The following is an 18,624-nucleotide window of genomic DNA, read 5'->3' on the forward strand; positions in this document are numbered from 1 at the left end:
CAGTTTTAGCCTCATGTGTTTAATTTTTATTAACATCACACCTTATCGTGGGTTTTGCCTTACATATAAAACATCTTGAAAAATACTGATCATACTCAACCTCCTAAAAAAAAAAAAAAAAGACCTGAACAATCACAAAATGTCATCTGATAGTCTCATCCAGCTGAGGATGATTTCTTAAAACTGTAATCCTTCAGATTTCAGGCCTGGTAGATTAGATGACATACACAGTTAGGTGGGGTTTAATACTGCAGGCAGTACTACTGAAGCAGGCGCTTGTCAGGAAATAAACTTGAATCTGATTATAGTCTGACCAACTATACCTTGTTGGTACAGTATTGGTAGGCAGGCAAACTTAAGTGTAATGCTAAATTTGTTAAACTCTGCCAAGAAATAATAAAAATGCAAACTAAAAATTTTTTTCAGGATGCGAATACTTTTAGTGGCTATTGCAAATGCAGACCACAAAAAGTATAAAAATGGTATCATGACAATTTTAAGGATTAGAACTTTTCAACTTTTCAGGTCTGTTTAAAAAAAAAAAAAAAAAAAAAAAGCAATAATAATAAAAAGTACAAACACTTTTTTTCTTATTAAGAACAAAAATATGTATCCATAAATCATAACTCATAAGTCATATTTTCTTTTATCTCAGCGGGGAAATGTTGAAAAAAAATAAATAAATAAATAGAGATGCGTTTCCAAAGTAATGAAAAGGCTTGTAAGAAAAAAAAAAAAATAAGGATTTTGCCGTTGGCCAAATTATCAAAAATAGATTTGATTTCACATGAAAACGTGTTACCTATAAATAAGAAAAATGCTTACCCAAACTCTGTGTTTGCCAGTCTGAGAAAAATATGGATTTTCTGTGGGAGAAAAATAAACACCTCTCACTTGTAAAGAGCGGCAAAGTCAGGGACAGATATGTACACTAATGTGATTCAATATTCTACAAGAATAGAATAAACCTCTTTTGTACTCAAAAGTCCATGCTTAAGAGGAAGTGTCAAATCGCTGCATCTATGTCATCCGGCAGCAGACCGTGCGCTGTGTTGTCCCGAGGTGGAATGTTTTCTGATGAGGCCGAGGCCTCTTCATCAGCTCCTGATTGGTCATGAGTAGATGGTGATGACCTCCCGACCTCCGCCTCTCACCAGCAGCACTCTTTCCAAACCCTCAGTCAACACTTCCAGAAACTCCATATCTGAGGAGGTGGTTAAGGGAGTGAAATCAAGCAAAGTGTAGTCTACACTTTTGTACTGTAGCAAAACCACGTTTTGTTTTCAATGATGGCAAAAGATACAGTTTTCATCGCCGTCTGTGTTTCGTGGTGGTCCTGGCATGTTGAGCAACACCAATCGAGCATCGTGGGATCTGTTGACTATTACCTCATTCAGCTTCACAGCTGTATGCATTCGCCGCACATTAGACTGATCCCTGGGGGTGGAGCAATAAAGTCAGATCGAAATAATAAGATATTAGCAAGCGCTCACTTGGTCAGGGTGAGAATTCAACTCACGGTTTGAGGCTCATGAGTTCTCTGAAGTTCTCAGGGGCGTTGTTCCTGTTTCTCCTCTCCGCTTCACACTTCTCCTTCGTCCACGTCATCTGAATCTTCTCCGGAGGGGCCTCGACCACTTCTTCCTCCTCATCTGAGTACAGACTCCCCATACGCACCAAAGAGTGCCTGTCTTTCACAAGCTGGGCCTGCAGGGGACATGGGAGAATTTGGAGGCCTGCTTGTCAAGATGCCCCATAAAACCACCAAAACCACCAAAAATATAGCTGAAATTGTCACAGCATCCTTGACCTTTAACCCCCAACATCTAATCAGATCATCCTCGAATGACAGTTTGAACCAAATTTAAAGAAAGCTTATTCAAAGCATCGCACAGATACCAGCTAGGCTCTGACTCTGGCCAGTTCTGCATTCTGGTTGGACGGTTTGACTTGTTACGATCAAAAACATGCTTCAAGTCTTCAAAATTCACCTCAACCGTAGACTGCCAAAAAGTAATCAATTCATTCTTGACTCCAGTGAACATTTGTGCCAAATTTAAAACATTTTCACCTCAACAAACTTGATGTTCACAAGATGCTCACGAGAATGTAATAGTCAGAGAGATCACCTAAAAAGATAATTAAAAAAAACATATACCTCTCTCTGTCTTTCTGCACTGGATAACCTCATTTGCCTCAACATCTGGGACCTCTGCTCCATCATCAGTGTCCGCTCATAGGTATAGGCTGAGATGTCACTGTCATGCTGTAATCCAATTTGGGAAACATATTTAATGGTTAATGCAACTGAAATATATTTAACACAGACAGTGTGGATTGTGAATTCATGGCTGACTCGTGGCAGATTGAGCGTATGCTCATTTTAGTGGCATCCCTTAAAAAACAGACCTTTTTTCTTTCTACAGCAATTTTAATACTTGGTTGAGTTGTGTGACAGGAACTCTCACCATCTCCACCACTTCCACCTCAGCCTCTATTCTCAGCTGATAAAGGAATGTGGCCAGATCTTTCTTCATCTGGATGCTGTTGTCATCCATCTGAGCTACAGTGAAAATGCGCATCTTGCATTTCCTCCATACCTACAAACACAAATAAAAAAAAGTGTTGGTATTGCTAGTGTGATGCTCTGTGCAGCATTGAATCGATTTAAATAAAACATCAGACAACATATTTCAAAATGAAAGTTTAAAAAGCCAGTCTCTGAAAGGAAAGCTCAAAACAATATGAAAAAACAACAACCAAAGTGTGTATGTGAGTGTTATTAAAAGCATTTAAATGAAAAACACACAACGCATTTTCCTGAGATATTAAAGCTGCCTGATTTAAAACCAAGCTAATTTACCTGGAAGAAGAAAAAAAAAAACAAAACAAAGGGTCTAAGGTGAACTCTGTTCTCTCACTTTGTGCTGTTTGAGCAAGAAGGGCAGCAGCATCAGCATCCCTCCATCGTGGACGATCCACCACACATCAATGTTGCCATCTGTGAAGCGTTCGTGGTTGCTCGGGTAGAACGACACATTTTTGGGCACCATCAGGGCCAGGTGGGCAGCTGTGGTGCAGCGGACTGTGTCTGGGTAGAGGGACCTCTTCTTATTAATTGGACTGTACATATAAGTAGCATCGAATTGAAATCCACAAAAATACAATCCATTTGAAGACGAACACAATTTGTTTCACTGTCCATATAAATATATATTCACTTTTTCTGAAAAGTGAGCATATTCATAAACACAGGGGGGCTTTTAGGTGAAGACTTACTGATGAAAGTCTTCCAGGCACGAGGGTCCTCGCTTTGTCTCCAGCCGTACGGCCATCCCATCACCACAGTATTGTGCTTCATGCCTCCCAGACCGCAGGACTGGATCAAATGGACGATCCCCTCACGGACTTTAGACGCCACCACAACCTGGCAGAAACCCTTCACCCGCTCAATCTCCATCATATTCTTAATGGCCTGTCAGAAAGAAAGTGGTTACACTGAACTTTAATACTTACAAAGTCCTTAAACATGCATTGCAACATTTATGTGAAATTGCATTAATACAGGTTTTTTTCCATTTCCAGCTTTTTTTTTGTGCGGACAAGCGCACAAGTCAATGCATAAACACTAGCTTAGCATAAACAGGATCTTTGCTTCAAGTGTTCAATTCTTGACCAAACAAACCACATTATAAAACAAGTCCCCTGGCACTAGTTCATTATTTTATCTGAAATGGCTCATTAGCACCATGTCGTATCACTGACAACATGGCGTTGAGCATGAAGCAAGTTTACTTCTCCTTTCTTTCATTTGTAGCAACACAGTCGGCAACGCAGTTCAATAGAAAACTGCAGAGTGCATCTCGGCTGTCCTTTATTTACCTGTTCGGCCGCCTGCATTTCCCCGTAGCTGTCTAGGAAGTTGCCCTGGATGACAGAGCCCACAATGGTCAGACCCTTTCCTGCCTTCAGCTGTGAGGCGAAGGTGAGCAGTCTGGGGTATTTGACATGGAGGTCCTCATCCAGCTTCAGCAGCACCAACAGCTGGGGTCTGTCGGGCGGCGAGGAGTGAGCAGTTAATCAGAAAAAGAGCATGAGACAAAGGCGCAGATGCTCTGTGGAAAGCACAGACCCACCTTAATTTTAGTGTTCATCAAAACTAGAAAAACTGAACGGTCTCTGCCAATTCAAGGACGTATAACGAGGTCGCCGTCTGTCTGTTTGCATTTGTAAACAGATCCATCGGAAAATCTGGACTTGTCAAGTCCTACAGTCAAACATTAGTCTCTGATTTAAAGGGCAAAAGAAGGTCTGCAGTGGTGAGGTGGCTGTATTTCAGAGTGAGTCAGAATCCAAACCTGATGGAGTAAGGTCGCAGAGTTACTGCTGATTCATTCAAAAGACGTCTTAACTTCTGAACGCCCAAATTATTGCTTATATTCGGCTTTTTGGTAGCGTTGCCTCTAATGAAATCCTTGTTTTATAACTGCACCTAGCTGTTGAGTCCCTGCATTACAATGATGAAATGGATGACACACTTACTGCCAACAATAATAAATTAGGCAGAGACAACTTCCTCAAACGTTTTCTAATGAAGAACTTCCAAATAGCACCAGCTCATTGTTGGTCAGTGTGGGTGGAAACTGACAGCCTCATCTAGTTGTACGACTTTATCATCATTTTGGTGATTGTTTTTATGGAAGGTGGAGATAACTAATTACCTTCCCTAAATCATTATTCCATGCAGGTGCTAAACAATTCCCAAATGCCACTGACAAAATTTTGCTCAAAATTTATCACTGCTTTGCAACATTTTCAAGATTTAATTGACTGGCACATGCGCCGCAGTAGAGCACACCGACAAAGTCTGATTGCTCTCATTTCCGAACACATATACAAACAACTTTTACAACAAGGTCCTGAGAGAAATGCAGGTTTAGTGACACATTGAGTGTTTGCGGGGGAGCATTCAGAGTGTTGTCTGGAGGTGTGGCTCTACCTCCAGTTCTTGGTGTGCGGGGGTCCAACTTCAAGTCTTAGCAGGGCGTAGCGTGCGGCACTGAGTGATAGTCCTCTTATTCCGTCTCCCCATTCCTTCTCTGCTCTGTTTTCAGACAAACACAGATGTCAGCACCCTTTCCATAATGTACATGTGAGTTAGTTGTTTAAAAAAAAAAAAAAAGCGTATTATTCCATACCCCTGGTACTCAATGTATTTGTAGATCATCCCAGCGATGCCCATGGCCACAATGGCATAGTACCAGGAGGAGATGAACATTAGAGCCACACACATGCTCATGCCCAGGAACGACAGAGCCCTGTGGATGACACATGAAGGCAACTACAGCCTAAATATGACAAAAGGGTCGTTGTAATTGAAAACTAAGGGATTTGAATTAATGGCAGCCCCGAGAATCAGCGAAAAACAAATGATGTTCCTCCCCCCTGTGAGGCTGAGGGTGGACAAACAGCAGCACTCACCAGTGGTAGTATTTAAATCTTGGCCTCCAGTTCGGTGTGCGTAAAAGGGTCTGAACTGCACAGGCTAAGTTGACGAAGAGATAACACATCAAGAAGAACCTGTTGAATGAAGACAAATTCGTACAAATTTAGTATATAAAGTAAATGCTCATGTCATCGAAATGACATAGCTGGCCTTTACCAAACCAAAGAAATTACTCAATCAATGTACGCAACACCTCTGAGAGAAATTACATCAGATTAGAACGTGCTATGCATGTGTGCATCTATGTGAGCTTACATGGAGAGGATAGGCGCCACCATATCTAGAGAGGCAATCAGGATACCTAGCTCTGCTATGAGACCAGTCAGCAACAGCGCCCACGTTGGCTCACCATTGCTCTTTCCATGACCGAACACCTGAAACAAATTCAGAGATGCAAAGCATTTCATGTCTCATATTAAAATAAGCTTGTGAGTTACTGTATGTTACTGAATGCAAATATTTCCCACACAGCAAAACCGCTAATCATTCCAAGGTTATGTTTGGTACAGTATTCAAATGACCTCATGCTGGTGAAATAGCAGTTGTCTCTTTATGTTCTCCAGCTTGTTGAGAATTAGTTGAATCTTTGTTGTTGTTGTTGTTGTGGGAATATGAAATGGTTCATGTAAAATTAAGTGTACTTTACTGCCCTACCCTGAGGAAAGGGATGATGTTGTCCTTAGCAATAGCTTGTAGAAGTCTTGGAGCCCCAGTTAGGGACTGCAGGCCCGCCCCAACTGTCGAGAAGAAGGAGCCGATGACGATAACCCACGGAGACGGCCAAGAGAGGGTCCCCACCACTAAGTTTTTTCTGACAGCATCCCCAAACCTGCAATTATATTTTCCCACTGTTTCATTTTATCATTCACAAGAAATTCCCTGACAATACTTAATACTACTTAATAACCTTCAGTGGGACATGAACTTACTTGTCCCTTAGGACTACTCCTTCGATGCAAGAGCCAAACAGGATGACAGAACTTAAATCTGAATATGAGAGGTCAAGGGGCTATAAATATCACAAACACAAATGTCTAATCTATTTTCCTCTCCTCTTAAAAGTGGTAGCAGTCTGAATGATATTGCTTGCAGTCACTGGAAAAAAGGATACAAACGAGGGAAGTAGTGGTAATAGCTAAAATTGTCCCTACAGGAATGGACTTCTGAGCATCCCGGAGATCACCAGATCTGTTGGAACCTGCCATGATACCTAAAAGTTCAGGAAAAAAAAAAGGTAAACGTAAAGAATGCCTGTCCCTACTGGCTGGTTTAGAGAGGTTTATATGTTCCTGCTGTGTTGCAACTGTAAACCAAGTGTACTTTGCTGCCTTATATGAATATGACTATTTGCTCATTTTATTGGATAAAACATCTTTTTGAAAAAAGTATTTCTAAAACTAAAACTAGATACATACATGGTCTGTATTGTATGGTTTATGGATTCAACTGATGTTATGACAGACATACTCCACTATATTTTTAAGACTTAAGCTAAGTATTGTGTTTCACATAGAGCTTAGCACCATAAAAGTTGTGGATTAAACAGGGCTGCCGGTTATGATGCTGTACCTGTGGCAGATGGGAAGAATATGCCCACCAGAAGTGTGAACGATGTAGCAATGTCTGCAGACACATACATGCCAAAGTTGTCCATGGTACCATGGGCATCCACCGACTGTAGCCCCGCTTTCTCCAAGATCTCCCCCTTTGGCAGGTAGTTACTCCACATGTTTTCTAAAAGAAGAGCAGATACTCAGAGCACTGGAAACAAACTAACATCACAGGTCAGTGAAATCCAATTAGTTCACATTTTTATATTCCATCTTTGCCAGAATATACATGATGAATTTAAATGTTGTGCAGCGGGGAATGTGTTTACAGTTCTGTCTTTATCATCCAAGAAAACCACTTCATCCCCTGAATTATCAATTATAAATTTACCTCTAATAATCCCGCTGCCAAGTCCAGGGATGCCCTGTATCTCTGTCACATTGTTCTGGATGAAATAGTCATCACACTGAGTGCTGCTCAGGTTCCCTGGCAAGCAAAACCTGTCCCACAGCTGACTGGGCATGGTATGGTTACCTTCTATCACAGTTTTAGCGCACACGTCAAAGCGATCTCTCACCAAGGTCCTGTTGCCCAACATGCAGATCCTACAGCAATAACATGGACAGATGTGGACACTATGTTAGCTGTCATTATTTCTACCATCAGCATCAACTTAACTACTATCATAATCAGCAGTTATTTCAACAGTCTGTAAATAATTCAAGATTTGACAGAGAATTTATTTTCTGGAGGAATTAGATCAAAATACTCTCTCAATTCCTCCAATATTCGCAGCAAGTGCTATTAAAGACAAACATAACAAACCCTCCCATGCTCACTTACGGGAATTCTGGGGGATGAGTCATGGATTTAAAGGCCCCAGCATAGATGGAGACAATTGAGATAATGACACAGGTCAGGAAAAGAGAGGCCAGTTTGTTCACATATTTAACTCCTACAAAAACCACCACCGCCATCAGAGTGAGGCAGATGGAACCGTAGACTCGCATATTGTTCAGCATGGCGCTGTCACTCCCAAGGGGGTCTGTGCTGTGAAAGATGGCCGCCTGGGGGACCAGATATTTCTGAAGAGGGAAGACAACACAACAACAGAAGATTTAATGGAAACACAGTGCATGTTAAATGTCTGTAATTGCACTCCAGGGTACTGATTAGGAATACAATTAAACGTACAAATGTGCCCTGCAATGACACTGCAGATGGATATTTTAACCTACTGACCAAGAAGATTTCGATGGCACCTAGTATGTACATGGCAGACGCAAAGGTGGTGCCCAAATAGAAGCACAGTCCAACAGCTCCACCAAACTCTGGACCAAGGGAGCGTGAGATCATGAAGTACGCCCCTCCGGCTGCAAATTACAAACCCAGCTGTTAAATACAGACAAAAGTGGAAAGCTCACTTTTAGTGCATGCAGTGGGTTTTTGCTGCCCCCAAGTGGAAGAATGAGCAACGGTCACCTTTTCAGAGCAGACAGAAGATAAGAAAAGTAATAATTTCAAAAGCAGCTGCGTAGTTAAGTATCACCCACCCAGTTCATGACTATTTTTACAAAAAATTTGTTTTATTTGTAGCACTGGTGAAAAATAGCCTCAGAGACAATGCAAGACAAGGGACAGCTGATACACAACTATCCCAAGTATTACCTGGAACGACCCCATTAGTGGCAATGGCACTCATTGATATGGCCGTGAGCATCGTCTGTGAGGGAAATGGGAAAATGTCTTATGAACAAGGGCACGCACACAGACACACAGCACCTGAAGAGTCTCTCCAGCAAAATGTAATGAAACACATTTAGCATACGCAACCTGGATGTTAATACGATTGCAGTGCATCTGTTATGTAAAGTTTGGTAAGGAAAGCATATTGAAAAAAACATAAATAGACAATACACAAATTCTTTGTCCTATGATGCTGTAACTGCTGCATCTCATGCAACAGTAGGTAGTGATCGATTTTGCCGATAAAAGCTGGCTAATGTTAACGGAATCAACCCAACACACTAACGTGGTCTCTGTGTGTGTGTGTGTGTGCATACTAACACATGAGCAGCACATGAGGACTATGAGGAGGGACTGCATGATGCCAGCCATCCCAACAATCCACGTCAGTCTGAGAAAGAGAATGACACCGAAGATGTTCTGCAGACACGGTAAGTAGACTCCCATCAGAGTGCCCATGTTGGGAGACTGACAGGGAGGGAGGGAGGGAGAGAAGGAGGGGGGTGAAGATAGAGACGGGAGAGTATTGAGCATGACATTTCAGGAAACAAGCATATTGATCATTGGTATTGATTGATGTACTTTTCAAAGGTCGTTCAATCATGTTATCCGCTCTTTGCATGTACCCGGGACGTTCGCTGGCACAGTCTGACTGCAGAGTGTGCAAAGGCATACGCAATCAATCAACAAGTCTTAATACAAAACTAGACCTTGGATGGCAAAACAGGGAGAAAGCTAGCAGACTAGGATAATGTTACAAGGCCCGAGTGCCCACAGTAAGGCACAGTGTTCCTCTGCTGTGCCTGACTCCTGACCTTGGGGGTCTTGCTACGTGAGGCCTCGGTACTCTCTTCCTCCTCATGCTCTTTAGCTCCCTGGGTGATGTTTGTGTAGTTGACCAGTCGGCTGAGCAGAGAGGAAACCTTTGGCCGGATGTCCAGTTCTTCCTGAAAGAAACAAGGAGGGGAAGGAGTACATTTTCAACTGGTTGCAGTCCATCATCTCAGAGAATTACTGGAGAGTAAAAGTAACACACCTCAAACAATGCCAGGTTTCTGTCGTAGAAATCATAATTCTTGCTAGCAGCATCAGCACTCTTGAGAAACGGACTGTCTTCTTTATGATTCCCGTGTCCTGTCGAAGAGAGAGAGGAGAGACATTTATGGTTAACAGTAAATATAATGCTGCTTTCAGGCTAACCTGTGGTTAGACCTTTAGGGCCAAACAAATGCATATATCTCTGCTTCTAAATAAATCATTGTTCTTAAAAAGGACATATTACAGATTATTATTCCTGATGTCTGTTAAAATAGATTTACCCTTCAGCGTTTAAAACGTTTCATTATTTTAACAGTTTTAACTCTTAACATCTTCAGCACTAATACACAATATGTGGCTATAGTCCATTTTGCCTTAATTTTCATTCACAATAAAATGAGATCATGGGTTGGAAACGGACAATTTGTAATTATTTCTAAATTTAGAATGACACAAACACTCACATTTCATTTATGTGTGAAATTATAAATACGTTTTTAAAGGTTGTAAAATGTGTGGGGTGTCTCTGAGATAAAATATCCATCAGTGGGGAAAAAACTGCACCATTGCCTGCACAGCAATTAATAAAACAAAGAAGGCAGGAAAAATAAATGGCCTATACCAACTCCTATTGGCGATGCTTTTCAATATTCAATCTACTTTTAATAGTCAGTATTAATTATACTTTAACGTTTTATTAATTCTATGTAGAAACAAACTAAAGCACAATTCATGCAGTCAAGCTGCAGTGAAATGCCAAACCAGCACAGACTGACAAAGCAAGGTCCAGATGATAAACAGACAAATAATTAGATTTTACTCTCATTAACTTCTGCTTTTGAAGAAAAGAATCAACCTGAGATGAGAACAGTGCCTGGGGCAATTACTGCACGAAAAGTCACACAGCGCACACACACACGCAGGCACTCACACACCTCATTACCTCAAAATTACCTAAGCTTGGGTTATTGGAGCATGTAAACTTTAACGACGGCAAATTAATCCAGAAACAAAAAGTCTGCCAACTTTCCAGGTGGACATCAAACAGAAACATTCTCCCGAATGTGTTTAAAACACACCAGGTCTGCTGTAAGTAAGTAAGTTGGTTGCGTTTCAAGGTCAGTTTTCACCCACCTGTGTTGTGTGTCCCATGTTCTGTGGAGGTTTCAGTGTGGGTGAGCATAGTTATGGGCTGTGCGCAGACTGCAGCACAGCAGCCTACTGTGTGCTCTAGCTTGGGGAATTGTCGATTACTATATAGGACACCCGGTCATCCAGGGTGAACACCCATTCAGAGGTCTGATTTAACACATAGTGCACAGTGAGGGGGGAGGAGAATGGAGGACACACACACACATGCGTGGTTGTGAGAGTCATGTTTTTGTTTGGTATTTTGAGGTCTACTGCCTGAAGGTTTTATACTTTTGTATATTTTTAGTAACAATGCAGTCGTGGCACGATTTTTACTTTTCTGAAGAGCATTCAAAATTAAGGCAGTGGAGTAAATAATTCCTGATTTTCTGTCTATTCAAACCCTGAAAAAAATCCAGCAGGAACGTGATGATGCCTGGGAGAAGATTATCTAAAAAACAATGGCGGCACTCCCCTCTCGTTCATCGAGCCACCGCAGCAGTAGGATGGGATGACATCTTGACAGGCACGCCTTCATTTTTATTTTATATAAAAATAACGGTTCCAATGGATGGTGCCATCAAGAGAGAATTTCAAATCCTGGACAGCAACTACTCAGTCAGTGGTGCAACAAACAAAAACATCTACGTCGAAGGTGAAAACTTAAAATAGTTTAGTTTCCAACTTTGGTTCCAGACTAATAAAAGTCATTTAAGAACGAGCGAAGGAGACAGTGGGGGTCTTTTGTTAATACGCTCACTCTAAATGTCTAATTAAGAAGCTTAAAGATTAACTGGACTGTTATGAAGGCACTCAGAAGTCGTGCTGTGGGCAGAGTAGCATTGAGGCTTTACAGCAGCATGTACCATCAAGTCACCTGCACCCGCAGCCAAAGCAGTCCACAACTACAAGAAGACCAAAAGACGGTCTGTGCTGTTTAACAGATGCATTTAAGATGCTCTAAATAATGTTTCAACACCACTTTTGTTTCGATTTTTCAACTAGTGTTTAAATCTAAGGAAGACGAGGATCAAACTGAGTGTTCATTAACTTTCTCTGTGGCAAGTAAGGAGCACTCAATTAGGAATATTTGAGTTGTTTATAACTTTCAGACAGCATATGGCCGAGACAGGCCATGACTCTTTCTTTTGGCCTTCCAGACAATGAAGAGACTATCACAGGTTTGGCTACCACTTTAAAATTGAAGCCTCTAACGCAAAAGTCAACTTAAGCCACAGCAAATGTTCTGACATACTGCCAATATGTCTGAGGCACCAGATCAATTCCCACCAATGATTTTAGGTTGTCAAATCTTTTCAAAAGTGCAAAGTTCGTGACTTCTGAGCAAAAGCTAATTTCTCAGGGCAAACCTTCACAGACAAAATCAATATGAGTTATGATTTGTCATCGGTCCAACAAACAAATTCCAACAAGCAGCTCCTGAAAAGCAAGACCCCCCCCCGCAAAGAGGCAATCAGTGCACTTTATCTGAGATCTGGAACACATCTCAATGATCTAGTAAATCTTCTCAAAACTAGAAATGTTTAAAAAGAGAAAGAAACTCTATAGTAATGGGTCTGAGCTTTCTAAAGCCGATTAGACATGGAAAACAATATTGCTGTCCATTAGCTGCTTAGCGTTTTGAAAAAGCCTCTTTGCTAAACTTCCTCTTTAATAAACACTTAAGACTTTAGACTGAGGCAGAGAGGTCCTGCAGCTTAGCCCCGACTGCTTTGTACAGTTAGGCGGCAGGAATGTAATGTTTTTAGTTGTTGTGTACATCAGTATGTGTGTGTGTATGTATGTCTTTATGGAAGCATCTATAAAAGTGTTTGTGTGTATGTCTGAGAAAAATAGAGAGAAAGATAAAGAAAGAAGCTACACATGCCTTCTGTCCAGTCTTTTGTTCTTTCTTGATTTACGTGCTGTATGCCTTCAAATCGTAGCTAGCTAGTGGGTTCGGCAAACAACTGAGACTTTGCACCAGCTCAAACAGGGTAAACTCATTCATCATTGTCGTTAGTATAGAGCTCATTGTACGATTCCGGCCATGTAAAACCTGCTCGCTTCTTTGGAGTATTGCTTTATTGAACTCGTCAAGTTCAACCAAGGGCAGGGTTGTCCAAAAGAAATCTGTTTGTGTTTTGCTGTTTATACATGAAATTTGCAACACTGTGGAGGCAGGATGCAACAGCACTTGGCTCAGTAAATGTTTTAACTAAATAAAAAGTACAATAATAGGCTAGTGGGAAATCCAGTAGGAGGTAAGTATTTACAAGCACAGAGGATATCTAGTGTCTGCCATTACTTCTATGTTGTTGGATTATTATTCAATATATTTTACTGGCCTGACTCTTTGGTCATGACAAACCAGCAAGCATAATGGGAGGCACTATAAGCTTAAAGACTTTATTGGACTTTTCACCACTGGGTTTAAGATGCATAGTTGTTTGTTTTACTTTTCTCTCCTGCCGAGCGTGTAGCCTGCGTTTAATTCTGCTGGACAGGCCCGTGTTCGGCTGTGATTCGTGAAGACGGACATCTGGACCAAGCAAAAGGAATTCTAACCTGCTGGGCTGCACAACAGCATTAGCTTTGATGTGTGCTAATGACAAGAGCGGGACAGAGGCTTAGTCTGTTTACTTCGGGGGGGTGAAGGTAGCTGGGAAAAGGGGCATCCCACAGCAGACTTTATTTTCTCAGCAGTTTTCATGCAAAAATGTATTAGGCCAGCTTTCTAACACAATTAATACCTGTAAATAAAAGTCAGGCTTTTTAAGTCTTGAGTTTGCTTTTAAAAATCTCTTTTGCCTTCGGGTCTTCAAGGGGGCTGTAAATTAACCACTAAAAGACCTGAGTGTTCTGCAGAGTTCATAGGAAAAGCAACTCTGATATGGAAGTAGGACTACAACCATTAAGGACCTTATAAGCCAGTAAAAGGATGTTAAAATCAGTTTGCAAGCTGACAAACAGCCAATGCAAACACATAAGAACTGATTGTGGTGCTAAAAACTAGTCTTGGTGCTGTTGGGTTTTTAAACAACTCTAGTGGAGCTGCTCTTCTTACAGAGACCAGAAAGCAGAGCATCACAATAACCAAGCCTGTCGGTCAACAATGATATTGCTCGCATCGTACACATGCACAGACATGGGTGAAAACCGAACCTGCAGTCAATGAGCCAGGAAAGGTTAACAATGCTGAGGCTGGGAACTTTAGGATTATGCTTTGCCAGCAGAGTGTGTCGTTGTCTCTGCTTTCCTACCTGTAAAAGTCACCACACACCACTGATCTAGTGTTTATACAGATCAGGACCACCTGCTTTGGAGGTAAACACCTTGAGATGCTTATTCCTTTGTAACTTAAGTATTCATTCAAAAACTCCTGTGTTTTCTAAACACGTCTGCTTAGCAGATTGGCAAAGTTATTTCCTAAACTGTTGTACTGCAACCTGGCTGGCGGCACATTCCTAGAGAATGGATGAGGGGAATCAACAAGGAGCCTTATAAATGTCTCATTTCATTATACTCTTACTTTTATGTCTAAAAATAATACTCCCACAGGACAGCTTATATAAGCTTTTAAAAAATGCAATTAAGCAACACCCTGGTGCTACTTGGCTCGCACTTACTCCTTTAATTATCATTATTCCCAGCTAAGGGAGCAGTTTTGTTGTTTTGAATCAGAGAATTTCTAACTAGCTTCACAAGCATCATATTGACTAGGTGTACTAGGGAGGCACAGTAAAGATAATTTCTGCATGGACACTGAACCCATTCTGTTTTCACAGCTAGCGCTGTATTCGTTTTGTGGCAACCTCTGCTTTGTGTCTAAAGTGCTGCAGATCCTCAGGAACAGCTGCTTGTACACACTGGAAAGAAACAATGGGCGAGCTGCCCTGTTCACCGTGCCTTTCTTAAACACTTTGATGTGAATGAGCTGATGACCAAAGGTGGCAGATGACTGGATGGCAAGACAGCTGCATCACGATGGTGTGAGAAATTCAGTTTAAATCAAACTCAAGTATGATCATCTTTATCACCTTTCAATAGTCTTTAAATAGTACCAAATTACTTCCTGTGAATTCAGAGTAGTTAAAGGTTGTGCGTTTGTGTATATTTGGACATGTGGTGCTCAGAATTAGCTCCAGCTCTGTCATCAGACCCACATTCCTGCTCCTCCAGAGGATTTATCTCCCGGAGACTATCTGTGAGGCATGTCAGATAGCATGACAGGAATGAGCTCCCTGTTCTCCTGAATTACAGATGGACAACAGCAGCATTTTGCAAATCACGCACTCTTCTTACAAGTGGTAGGTCATTTTGGGTGAACTCTATTGCTTCTGTGGAAAGTAACAGAGTGATTTATTTATTTACACTGGAATTTTGCCAACTTTCAGCTCATAGTTATTGATTTTTGCTGATTTGACAGATTTTTCCAGCTCTGATATTTCCTGTGTATTCAATCAGTTTGGGACTAAACAGAAGTCGGACAAATTTAGCGACTAATTTGTGATCACGGCGCATCATTTAGCAGCTAAAGACCCAGACACTGTTCTCCACAGTTGGTATAGACCAAAACAGGGAGGCAAGGTGGCCAGAAACATGACTTATTATCGTCTGCTGCTGCTGCTAATGAGTATCATATTTTAGTCTAAGAATTCCAAATCATAAGTAGTCGGCAAAATCCTAAAAATAATTATTATTAATTACAAAGAACTGGGCGTTTGTTTGCTTTTTCCAAAGGTCGACACTAGTTTTTGTTTGAATGTGGAAATCTATGAATTGTTTGTGAGAAGTACAAAGCATTTTGTATTTAATATATGTACAAGGCTAAATACAACAACTGATAAATTAAGTGAATGGGTGATTATTTACTCAGTTTGCCCTGGCAGTAGAGGGAATAGTACCCCATCGTTCACTCTTAGATGTATTAGGGTTTCAATAACAACAATGACTTTTAACTACATGGGTGAAAAAAGTAATTTAACGTATTTCATCAATATTAAAGGGATTCCCACTTGATATATAATCCCACAACTGCTTATTTCTTGTATTATTATTATTACTTCTGGCAGCACGTTGCAGACATCTTAATGAAGTGAAACAGGAAGGTTTCTTTGGGGTAGTTGTTCCTGCTCAGGAGTCCAGCACCCTTACAATGTCCACAGTGTGGAAACTGATCCTGTTCCATCCTGTGCTCAACAGAGCTGAGTTCATAGCCTGAAACAGACTCTGCACTGTGTCACTTCCTCCATGCTGCAGACGTCACTCTGTGGCTGAGACCTGAAATTCACCACTCCCGCGATGAAATCATCCAGTGGATCTGCTTTCCCACCCATCTTTTTCCTGCTTGGATATGTCATACGAACTGAAAGATGGAATATTGGAAACATTCATGCCTGAAATTACATGTAGTCGAATGTAGTCAGCTGCACTGACTTGAGCCTTTACCATCGTCTCTAAAACAGCAACTCTAATACTGCAGGCCCTTTGCTCCATCCAAACATTCATCACAGATGAATCTCTTTCTAACTCTCTTCCATCTCACCCTGTCCAGTATAGTCATCCTGCAGCTCTCCACTAAATTTAATGGTTGTTGTTCTCAAGCCGCAGGAAGCTCTCTTTGGGTGCCTAAGAGGGAATTTGTGACAGCAGGAAGACAGTGGAGACAGCAAAGAGCTTTGAAACTTACCCAGAAAACTCCCAGGGTTATTTTAGGCAGCTGTCGGTTGTTGGCTTTTTTTTTTTTTTTTTTTTTTTTTTTTTGCCTTGTGTCATCAAAACCTTTTAAAGGGGCACAGTACAAAGTTCTGCTTTGACCACATCTGAGTCATCATTTTCAGGCACCTCTGCCTCTGAAGTGCTGTTACTTCTACACCAAAACATGATACTACTGTTGAATTTCCCTGGGGATAAATAAAATGTTGTACTGCTGCTGAGAATGCAAATCAGCTCCAAAGATTGACATACACACAGTTCAGAAATTCACATGTGCTGCGACTTCTTTTCATGTGAGGACACATATATCATCCTCTGTGAACAGTACGATTTCCCTGCAAATTGATCTAGTCTTACATGGACTCAAACGTTTATGCAAAAGCACACAGCTTTCCCCATAACTCAGCGACAACTTCAATGTGTCTTCAGCCTTGAACTTGGATTGTTTATGCAGTTTTTCAGTAATTTGGCGGTCAGCGTGACATTTACTGCTAGAAAGGCTCAAATGTAGATGGATGCCCAGCCAGTTTTTAGGATTGTGCCCAGCCTAGAATCCCAGGTGTTTGGTTAAGCATGGGTGCTTCATTTGAAGGCCATGCCCATGCATGTCTCTTATTTATAATAGGAAAAAAAAAAACCTCCCAACTTTTCCCCAGTCTGTTCTCTTTATTAGCGAGCACACACATCAGCCATGCTCTCACATAATCTTATAAGCAGCCACAACTTGCTCCCCTGCCCATCCTCCTCCTTTCTCTCCTGAAGGGGACCAGTCCCCCTCTTTCTACTGGTACACTGGAGGAACAAGAGAGTGACAGCGAGACAAACAGAGGCAGAGGAGTGAGGAGGGAAAAATCTGCTCCTGTGTTCTCCAGCAGCCAATCTTTGTGAAAGGAAATCCTCCCTGGCACAAAGAGAGCTCCATCTTTTGTGTGAGAAAGCACTTGAGGCCTTTTTCTCGTTGCAATGGTACCGTTTCCCACCCCCACCCCCGTCCTCGCACAACCCCACCCCCGTTGTGTCTTTCCCGCACGGTTCTCACCCCTTTCATTGTTTTCCCTTTGTTACTTATCTGTCCTCCAGTTCTGTTTTGAAGGGCCTCCACAGTTGAGGAAAAAAAAAAAAAAAAAAAACGTCTAAAATGATGAAGGACGTGCTTCACCAACTTTACCTAAAGTGAGCTGTCAAGAACGGGCCTGTCTTGCTGAGGGAAAACCGCTTTCCAACCCTGGAGAATTGCCATGGTAACCACACAACCAGCTGTTCACAAGGCTCCCGGGACAAAGCAAAGCCTTCCCATGCTCTGTTGAGCTCAACTGATGAAGTGTGATTTTAGGACCCGTCTTTTCAGCCTCAAAACTTCAGAATAAGTCACTTTGTGTCGAGGTAAACAGAAGAGGACTTGAGTAAAAGTTGTGAGGCTTACCATCTGAGCTGACAGTGTCTTGATGATCATGGTGCTCCTGGCCAGTGTCTCTGTAATCCACCCAGTTAATCCCCTCCAGGCTGTCGTAGCTGGACTGAGCTTGGTCCCTCACCGGTACCACTGTGAAGTGAGGCATGTTTTCATCACTGTCCTCTGCGTCTCCAGCTCAGACTCAACATAGCAGGCTAGCTGTTAGCCAGCTTAAGCTCAACTCCCACTAATGGCAACTACATTCCTCTACACTGCGCTCACTTCCTCTGAAGGCTATTATCATATTCTCCACCCACAGGCCGGCCCCTTTTGGGTTTTTTGTGTGCAAAAAGGGTATGGAGGTCTCAGCATGCATTTGGAAAGACACCCCCCCTTTAAAAAAAACCACACCCACAAGCTCCTCCTATGAAAAAGGAGTGACCTGAGGGGGAACTGATTGAAGAGTTAGGATTGTCCACACTGAGGCATGCAGAGTGAGCAGGTGGTAGAGTGCAGATTGACCACTTTCTGCTCTTTGTGT

General features: G+C 41.8%; 1 protein-coding gene across 2 annotated transcripts; it reads right to left on the reverse strand.

The window, feature by feature from the left end:
* Window positions 1-9: 9 nt before the first annotated feature.
* On the reverse strand, window positions 10-18,324 carry slc12a4 (solute carrier family 12 member 4). Of its 2 annotated transcripts, none has more exons than XM_029497529.1 (24): window positions 18,114-18,324; window positions 9,840-9,937; window positions 9,619-9,750; window positions 9,125-9,271; window positions 8,726-8,780; window positions 8,300-8,430; window positions 7,901-8,142; window positions 7,448-7,662; window positions 7,076-7,240; window positions 6,618-6,716; window positions 6,436-6,493; window positions 6,161-6,335; window positions 5,762-5,880; window positions 5,482-5,580; window positions 5,199-5,318; window positions 5,000-5,104; window positions 3,883-4,051; window positions 3,280-3,475; window positions 2,922-3,091; window positions 2,487-2,600; window positions 2,159-2,266; window positions 1,520-1,707; window positions 1,304-1,437; window positions 10-1,204 (listed from the first exon to the last, which is right to left on the reverse strand). In XM_029497529.1, the coding sequence occupies exons 1-24, from the start codon at window positions 18,247-18,249 to the stop codon at window positions 1,113-1,115; spliced, it is 3,267 nt and encodes a 1,088-aa protein (XP_029353389.1). In that variant the 5' UTR covers window positions 18,250-18,324; the 3' UTR covers window positions 10-1,112. The 2 variants fall into 2 exon arrangements, with proteins under 2 accessions (XP_029353389.1, XP_029353388.1); XM_029497528.1 differs by having other exon boundaries at window positions 2,469-2,600.
* Between the last annotated feature and the right edge of the window lie 300 nt (window positions 18,325-18,624).

Source organism: Echeneis naucrates, chromosome 3, assembly GCF_900963305.1.
Source record: "Echeneis naucrates chromosome 3, fEcheNa1.1, whole genome shotgun sequence".
NCBI lineage: Eukaryota > Metazoa > Chordata > Actinopteri > Carangiformes > Echeneidae > Echeneis > Echeneis naucrates.